General features: G+C 40.6%; 1 protein-coding gene across 5 annotated transcripts in view; it reads right to left on the reverse strand.

The window, feature by feature from the left end:
* The window catches only part of SMOX (spermine oxidase), a 131,021-nt gene that overhangs the window by 37,281 nt on the left and 65,844 nt on the right, over positions 1-27,896 (reverse strand). For all 5 annotated transcript variants that reach the window (XM_033952784.1, XM_033952775.1, XM_033952796.1 and 2 more), the window contains 2 exons: positions 22,527-22,761; positions 15,292-15,518 (listed from right to left, as the gene is read on the reverse strand). In XM_033952784.1, coding sequence (XP_033808675.1) covers positions 15,292-15,518; positions 22,527-22,734 — 435 coding nt within the window. In that variant the 5' untranslated portion in view covers positions 22,735-22,761. The remainder of the gene's footprint in view (positions 1-15,291; positions 15,519-22,526; positions 22,762-27,896) is intronic.

A 27,896-nucleotide genomic window follows, 5' to 3' on the forward strand; every position in this document is an offset into this window, starting at 1 on the left:
ATCTACACTATTTAACATCTATTTAACCTCATTAGGGAACCTACTGCAAAGCTTAAGTCAAATTTTACATTTATGCAGATGACATCACTTTAGTTTTTCCCCTAACAAACCTATCTCCTGAGACAAAGATCCACCTGGCATTCATATTAAAGCAAATCGATCAATAGATGGTCCAATTCAAACTGAAACTCAACTCAGAAAAAACCAAATTCTTCCTAGTTAGCCCGAATGACAAACTCAAAGACTCTTCAATTTCCTTGAATGGTCAAGTCTATCCTATTGTCAACTCCATAAAAATTCTGGGAGTAACTCTGGACCGTCACCTTACTCTTGAAGTGCACACTGGGCTATTGATTAGAAAAGGCTTCTCGACTCTATGGAAACTAAGAACCATCAGAAAGTACTTCGATGCAACCTCATTCCGTTTATTGGTGCAAGCCTCCATACTAAACATACTCGACTACTGCAACATCATTTATTTGGGTTATTTCAAGAAAACTATTCAAAGACTCCGAATCATCCAAAACTCAGCCGCTGACTGATTTTTGGCATAAGAAATGGGACCACATAACCCCCTATTACCAAAAACTTCATTGGCTGCTCCTGGAGGCAAGAGTCCTGTTCAAATCTGCCTGTCTTTGCTTTAAATCTATGCTTGGCTTGGCCCCCACATACCTGGTCACACATTTCAACTTGGACTGCCCCAGCAGACCTACACGCAGAGTCCATATGTTCACCCATCCATCAATAAAGGCCTGCCGATACAAAAGATACCTAGACAGAACACTTGCTTTCCAAGTAGGCCAAATAAACAACTGGCTGAGCAACTTAATAATGCACGCTTCATCCTATCTAAGTTTTAGAAAACTAGTAAAAACAAACTTGTTCAACTGATTTGTAACCTAAATGCTCCCATTGCCCTATCGCTTTACTCCATCTGATTTTTACCACGATCTCTCATTCCCACTCTGTTCTCTGCCTACGTGTATTGATGTCTGTCCAGTGCGCCTATTCTCGCTGTCCAGTGCGCCTGTTCTCGCTGTTTGTTTGCAGCATATTCCAGCCCTCTTATCCCTGTATCCGCTTCATGTACTTTAAAACCTTACTTTGTTCCTATCTTCGCTGATTGTCCAGCTCCTCTTATTGTAAACCGCCTCGAACTACTATGGCTTTGGCGGTATATAAGAATAAAATTATTATTATTATTGAATGTCTCTTATCAAATGTCTCCTTTCTCACTTTTCCTCAAAAGTATACATATTGAGATATTTAAGTCTGTCCCCATACACCTTATGATGTAGACCAAACATTTTAGTTGCCTTCCTGTGGACTGACTCCATCCTGTTTATGTTTTTGAAGGTGTGATCTCCAGAATTGCAAACAATATTCTAAATGAGGTCTCACCAGAGTCTTGTATAGGGGAATCAATACCTCCTTTTTCCTACTGGTCATTCCTCTCCCTATGCACCCTAGCATTCTTCTAGCTTTTACATTGCCTTTTCAACCCGTTTGGCCACCTTAAGATGATCACATACTATCACACCCAAGTCCCGCTCCTATTTCGTGCACAAAAGTTCTTCACCCCCTAAAATGTACCATCCCTCAGGTTTCTGCAGCCTAAATGCATTGCATTTCTTAGCAATAAATCTTAGTTGCCAAATTTCAGACCATTCTTCACACCATCAGAAGTGTCTACTCTATTGCAGATTTTGGTATCATCCTCAAAGAGGGACATCTTACCTTACAGCCCTTCACCAATATCACTTACAAAACTGTTAAAAACAGTCCCAAGAACTGAACCAAGAACCTTGAGGCACACCATTGGTAACATCCCGTTCCTCAGAGCGATTTCCATTGACCAATACCCTATAGGCTCCATTTATCAAGTCGCGCTAGCGGGGTTAACACGTAAGACGTTTCATCACGCGTTAACCCCCGCACTGGCCTAAAAACTAATGCCTGCTTAAGGAAGGCGTTAGCAGCTAGCATGGCTGGCGGTTTAGCGCACGGTATTACGTGCGTTAAACCGCTAGCGCAGCTTAATAAAAGGAGCCCTGTCACCTTCTACTCAACCAGTTCCTGACCAAGTTCGTCACTTTGGAGCCTATACCGAGAGCATTCAGTTTATTTTTTAGATGCCTGTGAAGAACACTATCAAAAAGCAACATGCCGTTTTATTTTGGAGATGCTATTTAAACATACGCATTTGAGGCACACAGATTAGAAGGGGGCACGTTCTGGCAGAACTTAAAATTGTATTTTCTATGCCACAACAGGAATATACATATGCTTAAAAAAAATTTCCGCATCAGCATTTATACCTGTTCTGCTGCTTGAACAAGTGTCAGCTGACTTCTCGTTTAGACTTGCAATTTGGAAGAATGGTTGTGAGGAATTATACTTACCTTTCTGATGTTCAAAACCACCTCAAAAGAAAAAAAAAACTGAGTTTGGAAATCAACTCCTTAATCAATGATTTGTACAGAGGTATCAACACCTCTTTTCTTCTACTGTATATGCTTCTCTTTATGCAGCCTAGCATCCCTCTGTCACATAGTGTTGGAGGATTTTAAGGCAATGAAACAATCACTCCAAAGTCCCTCTCACCCCTAGCAAATACAAGTCTTTTGGGTTTCTACAACCCCTGTGCTTCACTCTATACTTCTCTGCCTTACATTTTAACTACCAAATATTAGACCAGTCTTCTAATCTTTTTAGATCACTTCTCATGTTGTTCACTCTCTCTGGGGCATCTACTCTGTTGCAAATCTTGGTGTCATCAGTAAAAAAGGCAGACTTTCACTTCTATTCAATGTATTTGTGAGCGACATTGCTGAAGAATTAGAATCAGCCCTACTATCAATCTTGGGGGCACCTCATTACTTTTAAGGTCAGAGAAATACCCAACATACCTCCTCAAAACGGTGGGAGCCTGGCTGTCCCTTTTTCAGCCTAGATCTCTTCAAAATTGACCTTCCAAATGTACAAAAAAGACAATCTTCATATGTGCTTCTACTTAGTCCTCAATATACTATGGAAACCCAGCAAAGAAATCCTAAGAGCTAGAGCAAATGAAAAGAAAAAGGGTAATATTTCTCAAAGTACAAAAAAGTAGAAGAGATTAAATATATATTTACTATGTGCCTCAGGATTAAAACAGAATTTTTTTTCCTCATCCGGAGGGCAACCAACACACCAATTATGGGTTTTTTTTACCCTCCGGATGAGGAAAAAAAATTCTTAATTATGCATGCTCGGAAAATATATGCCTATTAGCTTGCTTATTTATTTGGATTTATTAACTGCTTTTATGAAGAAATTCACCCAAGGGGATGTAAAGCAGGTACAGCAAGTTATTTCAACAAATATTTTACAAGGTAATTTATGGAAATCTCAGTTACAAGATACTGAGCTTCCTGTAATAAATTCTTCTTTTTTTTTTTTTAATCCTTTCTTGAGTTTATTTAGACAAGTCAGGATATGTATTCACATGTGCCAAAGCCATAGAATAGACTCCATCTATTAGAAAAAGATGCAGAGCTAGATTGTGATTCCGAGTGCAATGTGAGGTCTTGTTGCAAGATGCTGAACAGCATCATAGGCTTTATCCCAACTATCTCAAGAAGACACTGAAGGCCAGATTTCACAAAAGCTGCTGAAAGTTAGGTGGTGGTAGTGGTTCTACCGCCACCTAACTTAACCGGTTTAATTGGGTTTAACCGTCACAATAATCTGTCATGCAATTAAACCTTCATAAAAAATAAACCTTCATAAAAAAAAAAAAAAAGTAGGCGCTATGTAGCCTCTAGGATGAGCACCTAGGTCCCTGCCAGCTAGTGGCACATAGCGACGCTGAAGCCTGGGAGTGGTTAGGGGCAACACCGGACTTTGGCATCACTATGCGCTGCTGGCCGCGATTCAGGAGGGATCCTGGGCGCTGGAAATGTAGTCCTGTAAAACTCTGGCCTACATTTCCAACAACTAGGGTTCTTGGGAGCCGCGATTCTGGAAGCCTGTTGGTGATTGACACAAGGCAGGTACCCTTTTTGTTTGCTTGCATTTATTTATTTCGTTCAATTTATATCCCATCCTCCCCAAGGAGCCCAGAACGAGTTACATGGTAACACATATAATAGCAAAACAAGACAACAATTAACAAGGAACAGAAGACTAAGGAGATTTAGAGTACAGTGAGATGAGTCTAGTTCAGTTGTTCTGGATTAGTACACACTTGGAGAATGAAACATGCACAGGAAGAGTCAGTGTGCAAAGGGAGAAAGTCAGTTGAATGTTTATTAAGAATACGGTGGCTTGGGAGTAACATTCTGAATGCTAGCTTGTCCTGAGGAGTTGGGTAAAGAGGTAGGGTTTTATTCCTTTCCTAAAGCTCAAAAAGTCCATTAAGAGATTCGATGTTAGGAGGTAGCTGATTCCAGTGCTTTGGTAAGAAGCGAGTATGACCTTCATCTGGCACTTTCTTGTTTGAGGCTCCGACCAGATAGTATTTAAAGACACATTTCCTCCTAGGAGAGAAGGGGTCTGTCTGGGACATAAGGCGGGAGTTTGGCTGATATGTAGCCTGGCGCCATGTCATGTAAGGACTTGAATACAAGTATTAAGCCTTTGAAGATACAACGTTTGGCTATGGATAGCCAGTGGGCCGACACTAGCGCTTGGGATACTGAATTGCAGGCACGAAGGTTTTTCAGTAGTCCGATTGCTACTTTTTGTACACGTTGGAAACGATTAATATTTTTTGCCATCAGTCCATTGAATAATGCATGGTAGTAGTCCATGCGGAAGAGGGCAAAAGCATAGAGAAGTTGTGAAAAGTCCGGTTCAGAGAAATAGTTTCTTATTTTCCGTAGTTTTCATAGATAGTAGGACAAAGATGAGACCACTTGCGAGATGTGGTCGATAAGTGATGAGTCAAGAAGTACCCCTAGGCTGTGGACTTGGTCTTTGGTAGTTATGGTAGATTCCCAGAGGAGAGAGACACGGTTGTAGGTGCAATGTTCTTTACGGATACAAAGGAGTTCAATTTTTGTGACGTTTAATTGGAGCTTGTTTGTGGACATCCAGATTTTAATTTATGAGAGACAGTTTTGTAATCTGAGAATCACGGTTGTCTCCTAGCGGTAGGTATAGTTAGATGTCATTGGCAAAAGCGCTGCTTACAGAATCAGGGCCTGAATGCTTAAGTGTCTGGAACGTCATTGGTAGATGACTACAAAGTGTACATGTTTAGCTATTAGTGAAGTATGTTAAATTTCTGTTATTTTCCACAATAAAGTGCAGATACTGAAAGTTCACTTAATAAAATGCTACTGATTTTTTGCATAAAATGTCATTTTATCATTATTTGATGACAGGAAAATGTTTTCCTATTCTTTTGTGGTTGTAACACTATATTAGTGGGGTCCTAAGGAATCCAACCCCACTTGTTATAATAAGCATATTAGAGACTCTATAGTGTTATTTCTGTACTGATTTATTATCCTTTTTCAATATAACAGACTTGACAGACATTTTATCAATGTATCATTGCTGAATGTGAAGATATAAAAATGTTATAGCCATAGTACCAAGAAATTTGCTTCATTAAGCAAAAAATAGCAAATTTTAAGAAAATAACTGAACTTTATGTAATCCGTGGCTTTGAGGGACCCCAGGATGGGCTTTAAAAAATTTTTAAATTAGTTTTTGATCAAGCACAATCAAATTCATGGGAAAAGCTTCAGTTCACACAGTTTTCCCAACTTTAGGTTTTTCTGGAACTCCCTAATACTACAGAATAATGAGGTAGTATTTGAAAGTGCAACATTAGCTCATGGGCATTAATGGCAAAAAATAGAAAATCTGGGCTTTTACTGTCATGGTAAAAATGGCATAAGCATGCAGAAATGACCATGAAGAACTTTAGGTGGTTACTTATTTTTGTCTATTTATAAAACATTTGCAGGCTACCCATCTGGCTGCTTGGGGCAGACAACTATACAGACAATGCAATATAAACAGCAATATTACAATAACCAGCTACTACTGGCTTCCCCTTATTTTTAATCACAGCTTAGTAAAAGGAGCCCTTAGCCCACTATTGCCTTGATTACAGACTGCACATTCTTTAAGGACAGGAAACTACCCACTGTATCTGAATTTAACACCTTGAGCTAGTTTAAAAAAACAAACCACAAGCTAAATCCAAAAATTCCTCTTTTCTTTAATGGGAAGATTACCTTGAGTTTCTTCAAGTATCTTTTAGCAGAGAGCAGATAGTTAACTAAGAGGATTTTGCTCAAATGCCCATAGAAAACACGCTCAGTAATGTTACAGAATACAAGAGGAAATCTAGCAAATGGGTAGTGGACACCTGGAATGCGCTTCCAGAAGGGCGTGATAGGACAGAGTATGGTTTGGGGGTTCAAGAAGGGATTGGATGATTTCCTGAAGGAAAAGGGGATAGAAGGGTAAAGATAGAGGATTACTATACAGGTCCTGGACCTGATGGGCCGCCTCGTGAGCGGACTGGTTGACATAATGGACCTCTGGTCTGACCCAGCAGAGGCATTACTTATGTTGGTTCAAAGATTTGGTATAGCTCTTCGAATTTTCAGTTTGATATATTGCAGTTTTCATCTTGCATTAAGGCCAAATTGATCTTCTGCAGTTCCTCTTCTTTAGACACACTAATATGAGACCATACTGATCAACTTCTGTTACAAATTAACAAGGATATCTAACATTTTTGAAAAACTAACTAGCGCATTCTGAATTGTACCAATGAAAAAATTAGGTTCTTACCTGGATAATCTTCTTTCAGTTAATCTGCTATGGATTCTGTATGTGAGATGATTTATCTCTTCCTGCAAATTGGCTTGCAGAGAGAATACTTACAGCTTTGAGCACCTCCCCTACAGAGGAAGAACTCCAGTCCATACCTCAATTTAGTCCCAAAGCAATCAAACTTCAATGGAACAAAAAACTAGAGTTGCAAAGAACAAGGGCAACAGGAATCCCATGGAGACTAGCGAGGATCCTGCGGGGATGGGTCATCTTTGTTCGGGGATCCCACAGGTGTGGTTACCTTCCTCTGGCATATGGTCCTATGTAGCCATACTTGCTCGCTCTTTTGGGGCCAACAGCAACATTCCTTCACTCCTCCACACTACTAGCAGCTGACCCGGATACCTTCCCTCTGATGCATTTTGTATCAGAGGAAAGGCCTCTGGGTCAGCTGCTGGTAGCATGGAGGAGCGAAGGAATGCTGCTGCCGTCCTGAAGAGAAAGGCCAGTAAGACACTACACAGGCTCAGGATTAGTGGGAAGGGAGGGAAAGAGATGCTGCACGCATTGAGAGGGGGTGTGGGGAGGGTTGACAACCTACGGCTCTTCATCCATGGCCTCCCAGACCTACCAAAGTACTACTTGGTGGTCCAGCAGGGGTGTTCATGGTAGGAGCGCGGCCCTTTCGTTCCTCATGGCTGCTTTCTAAAATGGTTGCAATGACCTCTTGTGGTACTACAAGAAATGCAGCAAGCACCCGCAAAAGGTCGCCGCAGCAATTTTAGAAGGGAGCCGCAAGGAGGCAAGAGCAAAAGGGTCATGCTTCTGCCAAGAGGACCACTGCTAGACTACCAGGTACCTCAGTAGGTATGGGGAGGGGCTTTCTACATATGGCAGAGTGGAAGGGGGCAGGGGCATTATCGGGTTGTGCTGCCATGTATTCTTCTCCTTCCTTTGCAAGGAAGAAGGGAGAGGTGAACACAGAACAGGAGAACAGCCTCTCCTCTGTTGCTTCTGATCCTGACCCTTTCCAGACTTCACAATTCAATTTCCTTTTCTGTGCAAATTAAGCCTCAAGTATATGGACATATTTACAGCTTCAGAGAAGGTATGGATTTCAGCAAGAAAATGTGTGCGCTACTAGGGATCATTGTACAAGCCTTTTTTTTTTTTTTTTTTAAAGAAACAGCTCATAGATGCCTATATTGTCTTTAAAAGCAGGAGTCCTGCTTTGAAATTAGCCCCTAAAAGGCTAATTTCATAATAGAAAACCTATGAGAAATGGTCAAAAGATGCCTATGAAAATCAAAGAATATAACAGTTAAACTATGCATCTATTAGAACTTTTACAAGCGCCAGTGTAACCTTAACTGACCTCTTGTCTTTCACAAATGTCCTCGGATCCTTTGGAAAATTGCTAATGCATTTTTAGTTTGGCTAGCAGCTTTCCATGGTTGGCGGCAACACACAAATTCCAGTAATTCTTTAAAATACATAATTAAAATACAATTTTCCAGTTTCTCATGATTGCTGCTAGAAAAAAAAAATGCAATTATTGTTGCTCATTGCTCTAAATAAAAGATTAAAAACAAAGAAAAAATCTGAATCGTCGCTGCTAACTGGATTCAGTAAAACAAATTTACTTTTATCTTCAGCAAACTTCTTTTCAAACAGCAGCTGTGACTACCGTAGTAAGTACCAACATCTTAAATGCAGATGTCTAGACAAAAAAAAAAAAAAATTATACAGTTCTTAGTACTAGTCAGTAAGTGAGCATGTGGAATGCTGCCTAATTTACTGTGCACTATTAATCTTTTCTTGGTTAAGCTGAGATCACACCATCAAGTACTTCCCTTGTTTCCGATACAGCAGTTGATGTTTCTGGGTTTCTAAGAATGGCACTACTAAACTGTCACAGATCAAAGAAGTTCCCTCCAGATAATGTACCTACTAGCACAGGAGTGGGCAACCTGCAGCCCATGAGGCACAATTTGCAAGCAGATCTCACCTCTCCCTTCCATTCCAACAGGACTAAAGTAAAGCATCTGGCCCAACTTGCTTAAGACTGACATTTAACTCTAGCGCGGAGGAACCTTGATGCCACAAGCATGAAAGCCATTGCTTGTCCTGAATCGGTAGCATGGAATATCGCTACTCCTTGGGTTTTGGCCAGGTATTAGTGACCTGGATTGACCACCGTGAGAATGGGCAACTGGGCTTGATGGACCATTGGCCTGACCTAGTAAGGCTATTCCTATGTTCTTATGTCTTGTCCCACATACGTTGAATATGTTTCAATAGGGTGGGACTAGCAAGGTCTTCACACACATATGACAACAAGGCTCCTCTGCACCAAATTTGAATGCCAGTACTAAGCGAGCTGGGCCAGGTACTTTTCTTCAGTCCCACAGGACCAGAAGGAAGAGGTGAGATCTTGTGGTGAGTAAGGGACAGATAAACAAGGGGTGTTGTTGGAACTGGGGGAGGAGGTAAGAGCAAGAGGGGGAACAGCAGCACATAGACTCTGGACCAGGTGGATGGAAGGGGATGTAGGAAGAAGAGAAATGCAGTGGACCATTGGGAGAGGAGAGAGATTCTGAAGACCATGAGAGTGGGGAAGAAAGACAGGGAAAAAGAGAAATGAAGGAGACCATACACACCACACCCACTCACACTTACAAACAAGTGGACTCTAAATTGCCCAGAGGTATGCATATGTACAAAAAGTAGACGCCTAGATACATAAGGGGCCGCTAGAAAAATTACAAACCCTGTAAACTAAACAGCTTACTTATCACACCGCACAACACAGGCCATCAATAAAGTTGCCATGCCCCCTCAGTTTGCACAAAAGCAGTCAAGAATCACTGTAAAGGAAGACACCACCGATAGGAGAGCAACAAAAGTATAACATGATTAAAATTATATAAAACTGCATGCAACCAGCACTAACATTTATGGAACTCGTAGCTATTTGCATGCCGATTGTCTAATCTAAAGCATCCGGCAGGCGGAGACAGAATAGGCTGACACCTTGCTCATGACTCTTAAGATGTCATACAGAGAGTGTTACATAATTCACCCTAGAAAGGATCATATGAGGATCCTCATCTGCCTCTGAGGCTGGAATCCAAGCTAGCAGGATGGCAAGAATGTGCCACAAAGGAAGCCATGGCTGCTACTTTAATTCCTAAGGCTAAAGCTTCAAATTGCTTCTTGAAAACCATATCTACCTTGTGATCCCCGAGTATCACACCTTCACTGGGCAGGGAAGTCTGTCTAGTGACCTGTGTTACCAACAAATCCACCTCCGGCTGAACAGCCAGCTGTTGAAAATCCAGAGCCATAGTCTTGGTCACCAGCAAGGACCCCCTTTGGAGACTCCCAGTGGTCAGTGACTAGCTTCATGATGTCAGGGAATGAGGGAAAGAACATAGTCAGAGTCACTTAGCTCTCAGAAATGGAGCACTGGTGGAAATTCCAACAGGCAGGTGGAAATTCCAACAGCAATTCACCCAGCAAATTAGCTATTAAGCCCGGGAGATCTGATGCCTTGAACAGCTGCCGAACTGTGGAGTTTTCCTCCTGTCCAGGGCCACCACTAATTCTTGTCTGGTTCTCTGCATGAGATCAGTGGACTCTGCCAGGGAAACTGCATCATGGGACAATAAGGGCATGGAATTAGACCTTCCATCCTCCCAGTCAATGTCAGCTCTGGGCCCTTTTTTATTTATTTTTATTTAAAACATTTATAATCCGTTTTATACCAAAGCGGCTCACAATTCAGCATACATAGCTTTAGAATCATACAATTTAAAACAATACATATATTGCAGGGGAAAAGGTAGAGCCCAAAATTTATTTATTTAAGACATTTATAATCCGCTTTATACCTAACACGGGCCGAGAACTAATCCCCAGTGCCGCCCCCACTGTCGTGCCTTTAGCAGACTCTTGGGGATCCCGGCAGTTTAAATAAGCATTCCACATAAGGCTTACAAAATCTGGGTGAAGTCTTGAAGAGGAGGTCTCAATGCCCCAGCTGGGATTCTCTGAAGGTCCTCCTGGGCTTCGTGGTGTTCATGCATGTGCACATTGTCAAATCTCCTTCGGAGGGCTGTGGCAATGGCCTCTTCCCTTGGGATCCAGCTTCCTGCGGATCTCCAGCCTTGGAGGATTTAAAGGAGGCCGAGTCCAAGGCTCCTGTCCCTCTCCCTCGTGCCCTGCAGCATGTGGATGCTCCTTGGCAGACCATCCAGCACAAACCTGGCATTATACATGGATAGAAAGGCCTGAGTGTTCCATCCATATTGATTTTAAGCAAACTCAAGGGATGTTCAGGCAAATCGAGGTTCTAGGGGAAAAAAAAAAAAAAAAGTTTGTTTAAAATCCAAGATGGGACACCACCAGCAAATTTGTGCCAAAAATGGGTTGGGGGCTCCCCTGAATTTTAAAAACTACAAGGAAAGGGGTTTCATAAGAGGAGGAACCTAGCTGTGGCCACAGAAACCCTCAAATTTTACTTTCAGACCCCCCTCCCCCCATTTTTCCTATAGGCTATAATTGCCTTACTTACTGTGCCATGTGGTGCCTGCCTCAGCTCAGAAGTGCAGCTAGAACAAATGGAGAAGAGCTCTGCCTGATAAGCTCGCACTACAAACTTGGCCATTGGGCTGCCAGTCGAACTGAGCCTCAACCCCAGAAACTCTCTCACTGAGTAGGGGAGAGGAACACGCAGCTGGCTCACTATTAATCCCAGCCAAGCTGTCAAGGAGCCAAACAACCTGCACTCCAGCTCCTGATAAATAAGGGATGCGAGCAGCTACTCAGGGGATGGCCCCCAAGCTCCAAAAATATTACAGCAGGCTGGCTAGACAGGTCTCCCTGAGGGCTGATCCTGCTAACAGCAGACTTCCCCTGCACGAGTCTGTGTCTTCTCCCAGGAAGAGGTCCTAACAAGAGGAATTCTTTGGGCATCATGCCTCCAACTTAAAACGAAAGGAAGAAACAAAAATAATAAAACCACAGAGCAGAGCAGAAACACATCTGAGCAACATGCTTGCAGAAGAAAACCTGAGGGGGCCTACTGTGAAGAAGGTGGAGTTGAAAGCTGAGCAATATCAATTCTGCAAGCAACTTGCAGGTTGAGATGTATAACCCTAGGGTTCAGAACTATTAGTCACATTACATTAGAATATACCATTGCAGATTAAACAGTCTTCTTATGTAATTTTTCAAAAGTATGTAACCTACTCTACTTGTTTCAAAAAGTCTTAGCTAATTCTAATTATTGCTAAAATTAATACTGCTCATATTTGACCTGTTTATCATAAACTACTTTGGACTTAACTATTGAGGAAAAGGCAGAAGCATATAAATGCTGAGAGTAGATTATAATAAAGTTGTACACATAGCTGATACTATTCTGTAACCTGCGCATGCAAATTAAACTAAAACTTAATTTTATAGACCGGGTCTTCAACCAAAAAGGTGCTTGACTCGGTTTACAATAATTTAAGTATAGTACATAAATATAGAAGAAGAATGTAATCTAGAATGGTTTAGTTTCCAAAGTGTTTAGGAAACGAGAACGTTTTCAGAGCTTTCCAAAATAAAATGAAGGGGCCTAGACTTCTAATTGAAAGCGGTAACTCATTCCAGAGCTCAGTTAGTTTGAAAATGAAAAGATGGCTGAATCTCTTGAAAGTTCTAGTTTTACCCATAAGGGAAGGAAATGTAAGTTTTAATTTATTTGAACTCCTAGCAAGATGAGATCTGTGTACTTTCCAATCTAAAGGAACCAAAGTAATAAAAATGCCAAAGAGAATTTTAAATGCAATACAAACAAACTTAAATTGAATTCTCAGATACACTGGAAGCCAATGTAATTCCTTGAGCAATGGGGTTACGTGATCAAATTTACTCTTACCAAAAATGAGCTTGGCAGTGGTACTCTAATCAATTGAAGTCTCTGCAGACTGACTTTTGAGAGATCCAACCTTGACAAGATAATTGACTGAACCAATACAGAGAAGTGTTGCTGATGAAAGAACGCTCTCACTCTTCTCAGGATATGGAGGCTAAAGAATTTAGCCGATCCCTAAATGTAAGAGATGAATCAATAACAATACCTGACCTGATATTAGCGAGGAAAACTCAATTTTCAGAGATTCTCCTGAAGAGAATATAACTTTGGACCAATCCATAAAAGTTTGGTCTTAGCAGCATTCAATGTCATCTGGACCATCATCGCCCAGGACCGAAGCTAAGTGCAAAAAATGTGTGCCCAAGATAATATGATGAGGGGAATGTTGCCCCATTAAAGAGATTAATCTCCAAGATTTTATTTATGAATTGCAGTGGGATATTAACATGAACAGGGATGATAATTGCTCAGGTCTTCAGTACCAGCCTAGGGACCTCTCTGGCCTTTTTTCTGAACCCCAGTAACCAGAATGGGCACTAGGTTCAGTTCTGGAAGTGATACCATTCTACTAGTTATCCAGTACACACTGCATGTCACAAAATATGCGAAAATATAATACTGAACTGAGCAAACACTGGATATTATTATGTGGTGTTAAATGCAGATACCATATTAATCAGATGCAAATGAATGTCATAAACCCACCCTGAAGAGTTCTCTATGTACTTCATGGAATGGAATATTTTTATTTTATTTCAGTTTAGTAGTGAATATAAAAGGCATACAACAAATGCCTGATGCTACTGCTGAACAGCCTGGGTGGTGATGTGCAGTAGCATCAGCTGTACAGTACTACATCATCCCCACCCAAATATACAACATACAGATCAGGCATTTGTTGCGTGTCTTTTATAACCACTACTTTTTGGGACCCCCGAGGAAGACTGTTTGTTCGAAACCCGGACCGTTTTGTTTTCTATTTATTACATGAAGTGGTTCATTTGTATGCAACAATCAGCTTGTTTAGAATAAACTTTGCCTGCATCTTGTGCATCCGTCTACAGTACTTTTCTTTGCCTTCAACTAAATCTTCTGGGCAGGCCATTTAAATATTGTGTAAATAACAAAAAAGTTTTCAGAGGTTCTTTCCAGTTGTTTCAGAAGACTATCGTTCTAAACAACAAGAAATTTCATTCCAGATCTCTGTTAACCTAAAAGTATAAGATTGACAAAGTTTCCCAGCCAATTTTGGTTCCTTTAAAAGAAGGGCATGAGAGTTTATACTTTGCGTAGTCTTCGAATAATATGACCTTTGAACATTCCAGTGTAACAGAATCAAATATCCCAGAAAGAAGTTTAAACGTAAAGCACACACATTTAAATTGGATCCTAAAATAGATGGGAAGCCAATGAACTTTTCTCAACAAGGGAGAGACATGATCAAACTTTCATTTCTATCATAGTATCCTAGTATGTGACTATTCAATACACATTGCTAGAATACTTTTTACTTATTTTAGTTCCAGTAGAGGAACTTTTTTGGGGGGGTGTATCTTGTACCCAAAGTGAGACAAGTCTTGTGTTTTATGAACACGCTGCAAGATTTCTCAATGTCCATAGTGTCCAGAAAGTGTCAATCCAAAAACCCCCAATTTTTTTTTTTTTTTTTTAAAGCAAACAAAAGAAAATTCAACAGCAGGAGCACCTAACACCATATATTTTAGATATTGTAGATAAAACATAAGTTATTTATTATTCTTCATTAGTAAGTTATTGAATATTCATTAGAGGAGTCAAAACACCTGAACTGTTGAAGTTCCTCAGGGATTGGGATCAAAGGCCATGGTCCTATGCTGACTAGAGTGTTCTAGCTTTGGCAGGAAAGTGGGCTCAGGCTCACTCATAAAACCCAAATACAGCTTTGTTCAATGACGGAACCATGACTGTGAAGTATAGAAAACAGATGCACTGATTTGTCTGGCGCCGTCTTATTACTAAGGTTAACCCCAAGAGAGTGTCAAAGTCAGCACAGTTTATAAAACAATCTCTCTCTCTCAACTGTCAATACAAAAGGTCAGAAAGGTTTCTTCTTTGTGGCTAAGCAATACAGACTCTCTAGCTTGAGGTCCAGTCTCTTGTAACATCATTGTCTTTGGCTGATTTCTGAACCAGATACTTCTACCTCCCAACCTTTTTATAACATGACAGGTGTGGAGTCCTGGTTCTCTCTTATCACAGGGCTATCCCAGCAGTCTTCTCCTGTCCCCATTTTCTGCTTTTACCCTTGGGTATTACTAAGATACTCTCCATGAGCTCAACTGTCCCAGAAAGCATTTTTTCTAGCTGTTTCTTAGTTTGGGATGCATACACCATTTGGAAGCATTATGAACTAAAATAAGGCAATTTATCAGAAGTCTAAATAAAAAGTTAAACATATTACACAAGTTGATAGATTCTGCCCTTTGGACTACATTTAGGTAAATTCTCATCATTATTTTAAACCAAATGAGAGGAGTTATTTGATAGTTTATTATAATAAGCAGAAACATAGACCCAGTTTCACCATCACAATCACCACCCACCTCGTTGTACAAATCACTGAATTCTTCAACCAGATCTTTCGGAATCCTTTGGCCATTGTTTGTGAGGTAATGGGCCACTCCATTTTTGGAATACAGACTGATGCGACCAACACTTCTCTCACCATCAGTAGTCTCTTCCAGCAAACCATTGTCTTCTGCTAGATGATAAATCGGGTTGCCATTTGAACCATGGATCCACGTAGCTCCCAGTTCAAAGACTGCTTGTCCTAAGGATGAAAAAATAAGGGAAAAAAAACAAACTCCTCAATTTCTTATATTTATTATGTTCTACTTGCTTGATTTTAAATAGATGCCAAAAAGTGCAAGGGCCTAAGGATTCTAAGGATATCAATTGTCATCGACTTGGTACATACCCTGAAGTTTGCAGCCTAAAGGCCTATAAAGCAGTTGTTTTTCAAGCTGATGTTTTTAAGCAACGCTTTATGGTTTTCAGTTCAACAGGCTCAAGTACCTCAAGAAATTTAGCTAACCAAAATTAATTTGACCTCTAAACAGCAACGAGAATCCAAATTTGTACATCTTTGTGTGGCTTGAAATCTATAACAAATGCAGTGAATATAGGAAATTAAGGGCTCCTTTTACTAAGGTATGCTAGCGTTTTTAGCGCATGTAGGATATTACCATGCGCTATGCGGCTAGAACACCAGCTCAATGCTGGTGTTAATGTCTAATGCGCATTGATGCCCTAATGTGCGGTATTCCGCACATTAATGCCCTAATGTAGTTTCGTAAAAGGAGCCCTAAGTTTATAACTATTTAAATATTGTGCCAGAATGTAAACAGCATATTATCATAGTGATGAAGGGCTAGAGTGCTCTATGAAGCCAAGGTTATTTCATAGCCCTATGCATCTATGTGTGAATGCTGGTGGTAGGAGTAAGTTAGCATTACCTAAAATATACTTAAACAGAATAAACCTTTGGTCATCACTACCAGTTCTTGAAAGCCATCAAGCTGTCCTAACAAATTTGCATAAGAGATTGCCAGCCATCTATTTCTCAAGTCTCTCATATGCATATTTAATATGGATATCCCGACAACCGGACTTGTTGGCAGCTCTTGAAAACTAGGAATGAAGACCAAGGAAATAGATATTTTAGAAAAGTTGCCAATATTTAAAAACAAGTTTTTACACATTGAGAGAGACATTAATTTAGAAACAAGTCAGATACACATACAGAAAGAAGTAGGCCGGACCGAGATCCTATGTATACTGTTCCAAATTTTTTACCTTAGCGCTTCCTGAGGAACAGTTTGCTGAAATTTAGAATTTACATGCATATTTAGAATATATTATAGGCAGATAACAGAAGCATCATTGTTTAATATCTTTGCAAACTTGCACCTTTAACAAGTTAGAGCGCTTCAATCAGCGGAGAAGATGATGCTAGATGTACCTTCTAACTGCACGCTGTAAACCATGGGTTGCTTTCTGTACGGCATCCCTATGCATGTATACCAGTATAGCTGTATCGACTGTGTGTGTTAGAGAGGGGAGGGGACAACTTTGTTCATTTGGAAAAGGAGATGCTATGTTTCACTGTACCTAAGTTTCTATGTTATACAATCTGGAACTGTTCCTCCCACAGAATGCATTAAGATTAGACCATGTTTTTCTGGAACTCTCAATCCTATATGGTTCAATTTTGTACTTTGAAAAGGGGAAATGGTCAAAGACACAAAAATTATGTCCTTTTCCATTAACGATTTGGGGGTCCTTACTAAACTGCAGTAAGCGCTAGCGTGCACTTATTGTACATTAAAAAGGCTTAGCACGGTACATGCACTGGTGTTCTCCCCCCCCCCCCCCACACACACACACACTAAATGGCTAATTTGCATGTGAACACCATATGCTAAAAAAATATATTTAATTTTCTGAGAAGGGGCATATTAGGCAGTGGAGAGTGGATGTGGCAGCACTAATCAGCATGAGGCGTTACTACATGTTAAGTGATGAGCAAAGGGGCTCTTACTGCCTACAAACTAGATGGTAGTAGGGGCTCATATGGTAATTTTTTTTAATGGCTGCACAGTAAAGGTGAAATTAACCTATGGCCATTAGTTAGAAAAATTGGCCTATTTCTGGCCACAGCAAAAGTGGATCTGCTGATGGGGGTTCCCCTACCATGAGCAGCTGATGGCAAGCTGGACAGTACCGTTTGTTGTTTTTTTCCATCTTTTGGTGGGGGGGGGGGGGCGGTGTCGGTGACCACTGGGGAATAAGGGAAGGGAGTCAAGCCTTAAACTCTCCAGTGATCGTCTTGTCAGTTTTGGTACCTGTTTGGCACCTATTCGTTTAAAAACAGGGCTAGCTCCAGGTGTCTAAAAAAAAGCCCTGGACATTTTGGTAAAAGGTTTGATTATCCCTGCTGAACATTCAAGTACTAATCCTGCCCTAATCCCACCCACAACATGCTTCTAACACACCACCTTAAGATTTAGATGTAATGGAGAAGCTGGTTTATGCTGTCTTTTGAATGTCTGTTTTGAAAATATATAAAGCAACCACAGTTCCAAATGTAGCCAATCTTTTGCCAAGGATAATTCTGTCTAACCCCTGGAAACGTAAAGAATTACTTCTCACCCTTTTTCAGCTGAGGTCAGCAACAGATGATGTAGAAAGGATCTCTCTTCAGGCTACAATCTTAAAAGCAAGCCTGGTGGTTCTGGCAAGTTAGCCCAAAATCCCAGCACTGCTACAACAAAAGTATTTTAGTCAAATAACTGTTAAAGATCACTCAGCTGCCAATTCTTCATGGAACAGTAGCACAGAGAAAGTCCACAACTGTCCTAGTCACAGAACAGTCTTTCCTCATCAGCTGATGGGACGCACAACAACCAAAACACTTCTGTTCTTTGCTTCCCTTTTCCTCCAAATACTCAGCTGAACTCTCCAAGTTCAGACCTGAACTCCTCCAAGTCTACTCTACTGAGTTCAGTTTCCCCACTTCTTCTTCTTCTTGCTGTGCACAGGAGACACACAAGGGCCAATGAGGACATGTCCAATAGGTTATTGCCGAACACACAAAAGAATAGTGAATAAGTTTGTTAATGGTCAGACAAAGTCCCACCAAGATAACAGAACTAGGCGTTCATAGCAGTGCCTGTGAAGTTTGCTCCTCCACTTATTCACTATAACAAGTAAGGCCCACTGGAGGTAGATGATCTTGGCTGTGAACTCACAGTAAGAAAGAGGCAGGATCGATAACGCCTTTGGAGAAAAAGATGGTTCATGGCCAATGCAAGGCCTAAAGCCTCCAAAAGGTAAGCAGGGATAACTCTACAATACCGAAAAGAGCACTCGCTTGACATCTAGCAAATGCAACGCTTTATCTTTTTTCTTAGACCCCTTAGGGTAAAAAGCGGGCAAATGGACTTCCTGATTGATATGGAAGGCAGAGACTATGTCTGAGAAGAAGGACGGAACCATGCACAAGGAGAGCCATGCTTCCATAAACTTAAGGAAAGGTTCCTTGCAGAAAATAGCTTGTAACTCAGAAACTCATCTCGCCTATTTTGTCGCCACCAGAAACACTGTCTTGACTGTAAGATCCAGAAGGGAATTCTCCTGTAAGGGCTCATTTGGAGCTCTACTGAGATCTTGTAATATGGTTTTAAGATCCCAGGAAGGGAAAGAGATGCACCGAAGGGTGCAACCAAAGAGCCCCTTTAATGAACTTAGCACATTTTCCACTCCCACTATATGCACGGCTGAGAGAGCAGCAAATGAGCTTCTGCCCAAGAAAGAGGATTTGAGCTTCTAGGCTCAATGGGGCGCTTCTAGTGCCTCCTTGCCTGTTGACACAGGCTACCACTGTCCCTTGTCCAAGAACACTGATTGCCTTACCTTCCAGAGAATTCTTCAGTGCCTGAAACACTGGTCAAATGGCTCTGAGTTTTAGTTGATTTATGGACCACTTTTCCTGAGCCAGTGTCCAATGACCCTGAACTGTGTGTCTGTTGCAATGACCCACCCCTTCCAACCGTAAAGGCTGGCATCAATCGTTAGAATCTCCCAAGAAGAAATTCGGAAAGGCATGCCCCTTGAGAGACCATTCGGCTATAGCCACCACAACCACAGACTGCTCTTTGCTTCCAGTACCCAGGGAAGCGATTGCTGAAGCAAGTCTATCTGAGGAGACCATCGAGAGAGAAGAGTCCTCATGTGTGCTCTTGTCCAAGGGACCTCCTCTACGACTGCTGCCATCGATCCCTTGACCTGCAGATAATGTCATGTCATAGGAGCCAGACTCTGTAGCAGGTTCAAAATCTGCTTCCGGAGCTTCAGTCTGTGTGGCTCTGGAAGAAAGACTTGGCCCAAGGCCATGTCAAACAAAACTCAAGTTTCAAGTTGATGATCCACATCAAGTCCTGAAGGAGATGGACCACTCTTGAAACTGCCAGTTCGCATTCCTCCTTGGATGGTGCTCTGATTAGTTAATCGTCCAAATATGGGTGTGCCTGGATTCCTGTCTTAAGGAGCTGCAATGCCACCACCATCATCACCTTGGCAAAAATGTGAGAAGCCATCATGAGGCCAAAGAGGAGTGCCAAGAACTGGAAATGCTGCTCCACCACCACATGAAACTGCACGTACCTTCTGTGGGACAGGAAAATGGGAATGTGAAGGTAGACTTTGATCAAATCTAGAGAGAAAAGATACTCCACCAGTGTCACTGCTGCTATGACTGACCAAATGGAAATGATGCACTTTCAGCGCAGCACTGACCAAATGGAAATGATGCACTTTCAGCGCAGTACTGACCAAATTGAGGTCCATAATTGGCTTCCAGTCTGAGCCTTTCTTTGGTACAATGAAGTATATGCATTATCTGCCCAAGCCCAGTTCTTCTTACGGTACTGGTTCTATGGTACAAAAATCAAGTAGACTTTGTACAATTGCCCAGACTGAGGGCTCTCTCTGGTCAGCCACAGAATCTACAGAAAGATCTGGAAAGGGGTCTCAAAACTCAATTTTGTAACCTTCTAAGATTCAACGGTCTGCGTCTATCTATGTCGACTGACCAAAAGGCTGACAACTTGCTTCCTATCTCGGGGGGGGAGGGGGGCTTGGCCCCTGTCCTGGCGTCACTGTGCTTTCTTGGAGGTTGGAGAGGGACGAGAGCCAGAGGCTTTCTGTCTCCTTTCGATGAACCTTGGAACCTCTGCCGTGACTCATAAAAGGACCTCTGCATCACTTGGCCTCCTGTACACTAAGTCATCTGGGTTTGCTTTCCACCAAGGCTTTAAGGTGATGGTCCATAATACTGGCCATCAGGTCAAATAGACTGGTTTCATCTCGGTCCTGTAAATCTCTACCTCGATTCCTGATAGGATCTCTGAGATGAAGCTCCTCCTGAGTACTGACGAAAATACCTGGAACCAAAGGTTCTTGTCGGTCTAATTTTCATGGTTCCAGATATTTTCGTCAGCACTCAGTTTCAGATTTGTCTATGAATGACAGCAGAATTTAAGGTAAAAATCTACTTCAGCTGATTGTTGACCAGAACCTAGAGTTGTGGTACAACAGTAAACAATGGCAAGTTTACAAAAAACAAACTAGTACTTCCCTATTAAAAGCTTTCTTTAGTAAACATAAATCTAAGTTCTCATACTATTTGTAGTACAGAACAGTTTTCATACCAGATGTAGAATGTCAGAAATACACTATGGCCCTGATTCTATAAAAGGCGCTTAAGTTATGCCTAAAGTTAGGTGTGCTTTAGGCATCCAATCTAAGTAGTTAATGACCCAATTAAGGGTCTTAACAAGGGTCAATTGGTACTTAGGCATCCCAAGGACGTAGACAAGTTTCAAGTTTTAGGTTTTTATATACCGCCTACCAAGGTTATCTAAGTGGTTTTACAATCAGGTATTCAAGTATTTTTCCCTATCTGTCCCGGTGGGCTCACAATCTATCTATGGAGGACTGAGCTATGGAGGACTGAGCGACTTGCCCAGGATCACAAGGAGCAGTGCGGGGTTTGAACCCACGACCCCAGGATGCTGAGGCTGTAGCTCCAACCACTGCGGCACTTTGTAGACGCAGCCATAATTTCATGGATGCTCATGTTTAAAACTTTCGCCTAACTCAATAGGCGTGGGCATGGAATGGGCATGGTTTGGGCAATGACTCAATTTGGGCATCCTTTGATTCATTTACATAACATTGAGCGACCTAGGGCGTCCATATCATGCCTATATTGAAGGCAAATGAAAAAACAGGTCTACTTTTGAGCTTAGTTTGGGCTTCAAATAGATCCGAGTTCTATGGACAGAACTTAGGCACTCTTTGGATGTTCTTCCGGAACTTAGGCACAGTTTGGATGGCCTTAATGCGATCTGCTAAATAGCTCTCTGGGTTTTTATTTTTGCTTTATTAAGCTCAAAATACATTTAATAAGCCACCACATAAACAGGGCACATCAATACAAAGATGCAAAACCTTCTATTTTTCTGGGCAAACAGCAATGCTATTTGCAAATTAGAGGGAAAGATCCATTAATTGAAGCACAGCACGTGAAAAAACAGCTTTATGTTTCTTGCTAAAAAGCTACCCCTTTTTTTCCTCACTAAAGATTGCTCCAATGAAGTCATTCTTGAAACAGGTGGATTCAGCAAATAAAGCACATGACAAAAATATATAGATTGCATACATAACTTCATTTGCAAAAGCTTAAAAACAAAACAAAAAAAAAACCAGATACAGACCTTAGCATGGCTTCTACTTTATTGCAAATGGAGGTTTGCAGCTGCACAATGGTGATCTCATTGCGAGATCATCAAGGTGCACCTACAAGGTAGAATACCACAATTAAAATATGTGCTGGGGAGCTGGTTGGGATTTGTACTTATGACCTCTGGAAGAGGAGTACAGGGCTTTTACTTATTGAGCTATAGCAGTTTCCAGGTATGTGTCTCTGACTGCCCTGTGATATGATAGCTTAGAGATCTGCTAATGTTTATTCATGCACACTTAAAGTTTATCAATCATCATATTTTGGCTTATAACAATTGACCTCTTCTCCTACAACTTCATTTGCTTCCATAGATTTCAATTATCAATTTGCACAGACTGATATAAAAACAACATTTGAGCTCTTCTAGAGCAAAAACCAGAAAACCCATTTAGAAATCACCAGTATGAGAGATCCTTCAAACCGCTGACATAACCACAAACAAAAGTTCTGTGAATTAAAAGCAATCTTTACCAAGTTTCACACTCTGTACTCTGCCTCCAATTCTGTCAGATGCCTCAAGGATTGTTACATCCGTAAAACCTTTCTCCAGGAGGGATTTTGTAGCTGATAGGCCCGCAAGCCCAGCACCAATAACTACTATTCGAGGCTGTCGTTTTCTCCGTAGACCACTACTAAGAGGATCATCAGTGCTGTCTGAAGATGTTTCACAACTTTGCATGCCGTCCAAGCTCTCTTTTTATGGAACCTAGAGGAAGAAAAGAAAAATGATACAGTTTGTGAACAATCTAGGATTCTGCCCTTAAATACAGCAGTTTTCCCAGCCTATGAAAATGTATAGTTCAGGATCATTTTAAACACATCCACAGAATTCCAGGAAATACATAATTTGGGGCAACTATGAAACAAAATCCTCCTTGAAATAGCAAAAAAGTGCAAAACTAACTTTTAAATCAGGGATATTTACTAAAAGGATGCAAGGAGGTTGATCTACCCTCTGTAATTCCTGCTTTTTCTAAGTGGTGGGTTATGCTGTGTGGTTGGAGAAAAAAATAGCTTTAAATAGTTTTGCAGACAGAAGAATTAACAACTTTACCAAAAAGGGCACCACAAAATCATAAGCTTCAACACTAACTGGATAATTAGGCTTTACTTAGATAAAATACAGTATGGCTAGCTCTGCCACATATCTTATGGGTGACTTTCTGAGAATCTGAACTTTTTCAGTGGCTCAGCACTACAGGGCCACATGCTGGCAGCAGGGATACTGTTCTGCTTTTGATCTAATTTGACTGAATGGGTTTAGCTGGTAATGGTGGGAGTTACTGAACCTTTGGTCAGATATGTTGAATGGGGATCTGGGATCTGTTCTGTCCTCTGTTTTGTTTGATTAGACCTTTGGGATATATGCTAAGAGATTTATGTTATGTCCATATTTAGGTGGATCAGTTTAAAAGGTCCAGTCAATTATGTGCAAGGGTACAACTAACTATTAGAAGAACCAAAATCAAACCCAATACTAGCGGTTATTAGCGCAGGGAGCCACCCGAATGCTCCAAACTGCTCCCGACACCCATAGGAACTCTGAGTGTTGGGAGCAGTGCGAAGCATTCAGCACAGCTCCCTGCACTAAAAACCACTATCGTGGTTTAGTAAAAAGGGGGGTATGTTAACCTTTCAATAACAGCACAGTAATCAATGTTTTGTAATGACCTCAGGGGCAACTCTTCACTGGGTAACACCTTAGGTCCATGACTTACCTACCTCTTCATAGGCCTTTTTGCATCTTTCAAATGCTATACTTAATATTTTTTCCCAAAGTAACTTATCTGTCAACGTGAAGGAACAAACATGCATCACATTTTGCTATTTGCTGCTTCAGGGTGTGTGGTCCTCTACAACCAAAACACATTAATGGACTACAGAACTCAAATGCCTTTATTTTTTTACACTGGGCTTTAAGATGTCAAGGATGAGTAAGTGTTTAGACTTTGGCAGGTATAAAGGCATGTAAGATATGCATGGTTTATGCAAAGAAAAATGTTTTAATTTAAACAGGTCATTAATGTGTTTTGGTTATAGAGGACCACACCCTAATTCAGTAAATAGTGAAACATGGCGCATGTTAGAATTTTATCCTTCACAGATAGTAGCACTATATAACAAAATTTTAATTTTTTTTTGCTCCTGGGTAATGTGTCCTCTCTTAATTGCCTATGCCACAAAAGTATAGAAAATGGCTATCATTCCCCTCAAACTTTGCTTTTCTGACCAGTACATTGATATTTTGAAATTTATCTTTTTTGCAGAACATTCCAGATTGATTCCAAGCTGAGTAAACTTAGGGGCCCTTTTACTATGGCGCAAACATCTGGCAGTTGCATTTTGCTATGTATGTAGCCAATTTATCAAGACAAGAGGGAAAAAATACTCCACAGAAGCATCTCTAAGATGTGCAATGTCTACAAAGCATATTTCAGCATTCTTGTTAGGGATCAAGACAAACCTTGGGCACCTCACTTCACATGTGAGCACTGCCAAAAAGCTCTGGAAGGTAAGAATTTTGTTTCTCACTAGAATGGCGGAATTTTCTGCTACAAAATTCTTAGAATGTTTAATTTTATAAAATATTTACATTTTTAACATTTCATTGTTATTTGAAAATATATCATATGTGAAATATGTTGCAAGAATCTCATACACATTAAATCATAGGTGAAATAAATTTATTATTTTCATTACCACAATTTCATTTTGTTCTTCTACAGGATGGTACAAGAGGGGAAGGGAGAGCATGAAGTTTGTTATCCCAAGAATTTGGCAGGAACCCACCAACCAATCAAGCAACTGCTACTTCTACATGATGGACCCTTCCAAACATCTAACTGGCAAGTATGCATCTGTAATCACATGTCCAGACATTCCTTCATCCATCACCCATATTGCCCTGAGCTCTCCATACCCACTCCCCCAGAGAGAGAGAGAGCAGCTGTCTTCAGAAGAAAGCAGCAAGTTAGATAATGAGGGAGACATTATAGATTCAGTATACAATATCAATTGAGAAGAAGCGCCACCAAGCTTTTTCCACCTTCTTCACCAATCAAGATGGGTCTTCTTCTGCCATAATATGACCAGTCTTTGAGGCAACTGGAATCGCCTATAACCTGAAAGAGCGGCATCTCTTCATTGACAACTCATCCAGGATCATCAAAGTTGTATTGCTCCATAATGGGAACAAGTACCCATCTCTTCCACTGGCTCATTAAGTGCACCTCAAAGAGGATTACAACAGCATCAAGACCTTTCTAGGTGCCTTGAAGCATGAGTATGGCTGGGAGGTCATTGGAGACTTCAAAATGGTGGAATTCATAATGGGTCTCCAAGGCAGTTTTACCAAGTTTCCTACTATCTCTGGCTTCGGGACAGCAGGAGTGGCCACAGTGGGAGAAACAATGTCAAATGGGAACCACTGGTGGACCCCCTGGAAGGTGCCAATGTCAACACTACATATCAAACTGGGCCTAATGAAACAATATGTCAGAGGTCTAGATAAGGAGTCAGCAGAATTCAAGTACCTTTAAGACATTTTCCCTAATCTTTCTGAGGCAAAGGTCAAAATTGGTGCCTTCGTCGGACCACAGATAAAGATGATCCTGGAGTGAAGGAATTTCCCCAAGAATCTAACTAGAAAAAGCGGCTTGGAACAGCTTTGTCACACTGGTTCAGGGTTTTCTGGGCAATCACAAAGCCAAAAACTATGTGGAGTTGGTTGAGAATCTGATGAAGAATTACAGTCCCCGATCTGATAGCTTCTTCTAAAGAAGCTATCAGATCTGGATGGTGCAGGATATTATACAAGGGAGGGACTCTTCTTCATACAGCCTTCAGGCGAAACACATCTGAGAACTGACAGGTCCCCTACCAATACAAACAGCATAACAAAGATAAGTTCAAGTTTAAAAAGGAAAAGTTTTAGTATTTATATAAAAAGTTTTGAGGATTTGAATTTGCATGGAGAATTTTATATTAAAAAAAAAACCAATGTGCAAAAAAAGTAAAAAAGTGAAATATTATATGAAATGTTATGTGAAATGTTATATGAAACCTGAGTGTGATACTGTATAGATAACAGTGTGTTATTTAAAAGTAAACATAGCATATTTAGATGGATGGCATTCATAAGAATACCCCTCACAACTGATGATAGCTTAATATTCTATGGTAATATCTATACTGTTCCAAACAGAACCTACACTAGAGCAACATCACATCTAACAAGGATCTTCAGAATGCGAATTTAATAGCATAATCCATCTTGGTAGCAATCATCATCAATCCCATTCTTTTACTTAAATATATAAGCAAAAGAAAAAACATAGGATCGATGACGATTGCTACCAAGATGGGTTATGATATCCTATTGGTATTCTGAAGATTCTTGTTAGATGTGACTTTGCTCTAGTATGGATTCTTTTTGGAACAATATTCATAAGAATAGTCATACTGGGACAACCAAAAGGTCCATAAAGCCCAGTATCCTGTTTCCAACAGTGACCAACCCAGGTCCCAAGTACCTAGCAAAATTCCAAGTAGTAAAACAGATTTTATGCTGCTTATCCAAAAATAAGCAGTGGATTTCCCCAAGCCATCTTAATAATGGCCTACAGACTTCTCTTTTAGGAAATTATCCAAACCTTTTTAAAACCCTGCTAAGCTGATTTCACCACATTCTCCGGCAATGAATTCCAGAGTTATTACATGTTGTGTGAAGAAATATTTTCTCTGGTTTGTTTTAAAACTACTACTTAGTAGCTTCATAGCATGCCCCCTGGTCCTAGTGTTTTTGGAAAGAATAAACAAGTGATTCACATGTACCTTTCCACTCCATTCAATATTATATAGACATCTTATCATATCATCCCTAAGCTCTCTCTTCTCCAAGCTGAAGAGCCTTAGCTGCTTTAGCCTTTTCTCATAGGGAAGTTGTCCCATTCCTTTTGTCAATTTTATCACCCTTCTATGTACCTTTTCTAATTCCGCTATATCTTTAAGATATGGTGACCAGAACTACACATAGTATTCAAGGTGCAGTCATACCATAGAATAGTAATACAAAGGCATTATAACATTTTCATCTTTGTTTTCCATTCCTTTCCTGATAATTCCTAACATTCTATTTACTTTCTTAGCCACCACTACACAATGAATTGAAGGCTTCAGCGCATCTTCAACGAAGACACCTTGATCTTTTCCTGGGCAGTGATTCCTAATGTGAAACCCTGCATCACGTAGCTATAGCTTGGGTTCCTCTTTCCCACAAGCATCACTTTACACTTGCTCACATTAAATATCATCTGCCATATTGATGCCCAGTTTCCCAAGGTCCTCTTGTAATTTTTCACAATCCTCTTGCAATTTCACAACTTTGAACAACGTTGTGACATAAGCAAATTTAATTATCTCACTAGTTATTCCCATCTCTAGATTAATGATAAATATGTTAAAAAGCAGAAATTCCAGAACAGATCTCTGGGAAACCCCACTATTTATCCTTCTCCATTGAGAATATTGACCATTTAAACCTACTTTCTATTTTCCCATCTTTCAACCAATTCTTAATCCATAAAAGGACATTACCTCCTATCCAATGACTTTCTAATTTCTTCAGAAGTCTTTCATGAAGTACTTTGTCAAATGCCTTTTGAAAATCCAAGTACACAATATCAATCGGCTCATCTTTATCCATATGTTCATTCACCCCTTAAAAGAAATGCAGTAGATTGGTGAGGCAAAATTTCCCTTGCCTAAATCAATGTTGGTTTTCCCTAATTAATCCATGATTAGAACATGTCGCTTTGTTCATTATAATAGTCTCTACCATTT

Source organism: Geotrypetes seraphini, chromosome 1 (genome assembly GCF_902459505.1).
Source record: "Geotrypetes seraphini chromosome 1, aGeoSer1.1, whole genome shotgun sequence".
NCBI lineage: Eukaryota > Metazoa > Chordata > Amphibia > Gymnophiona > Dermophiidae > Geotrypetes > Geotrypetes seraphini.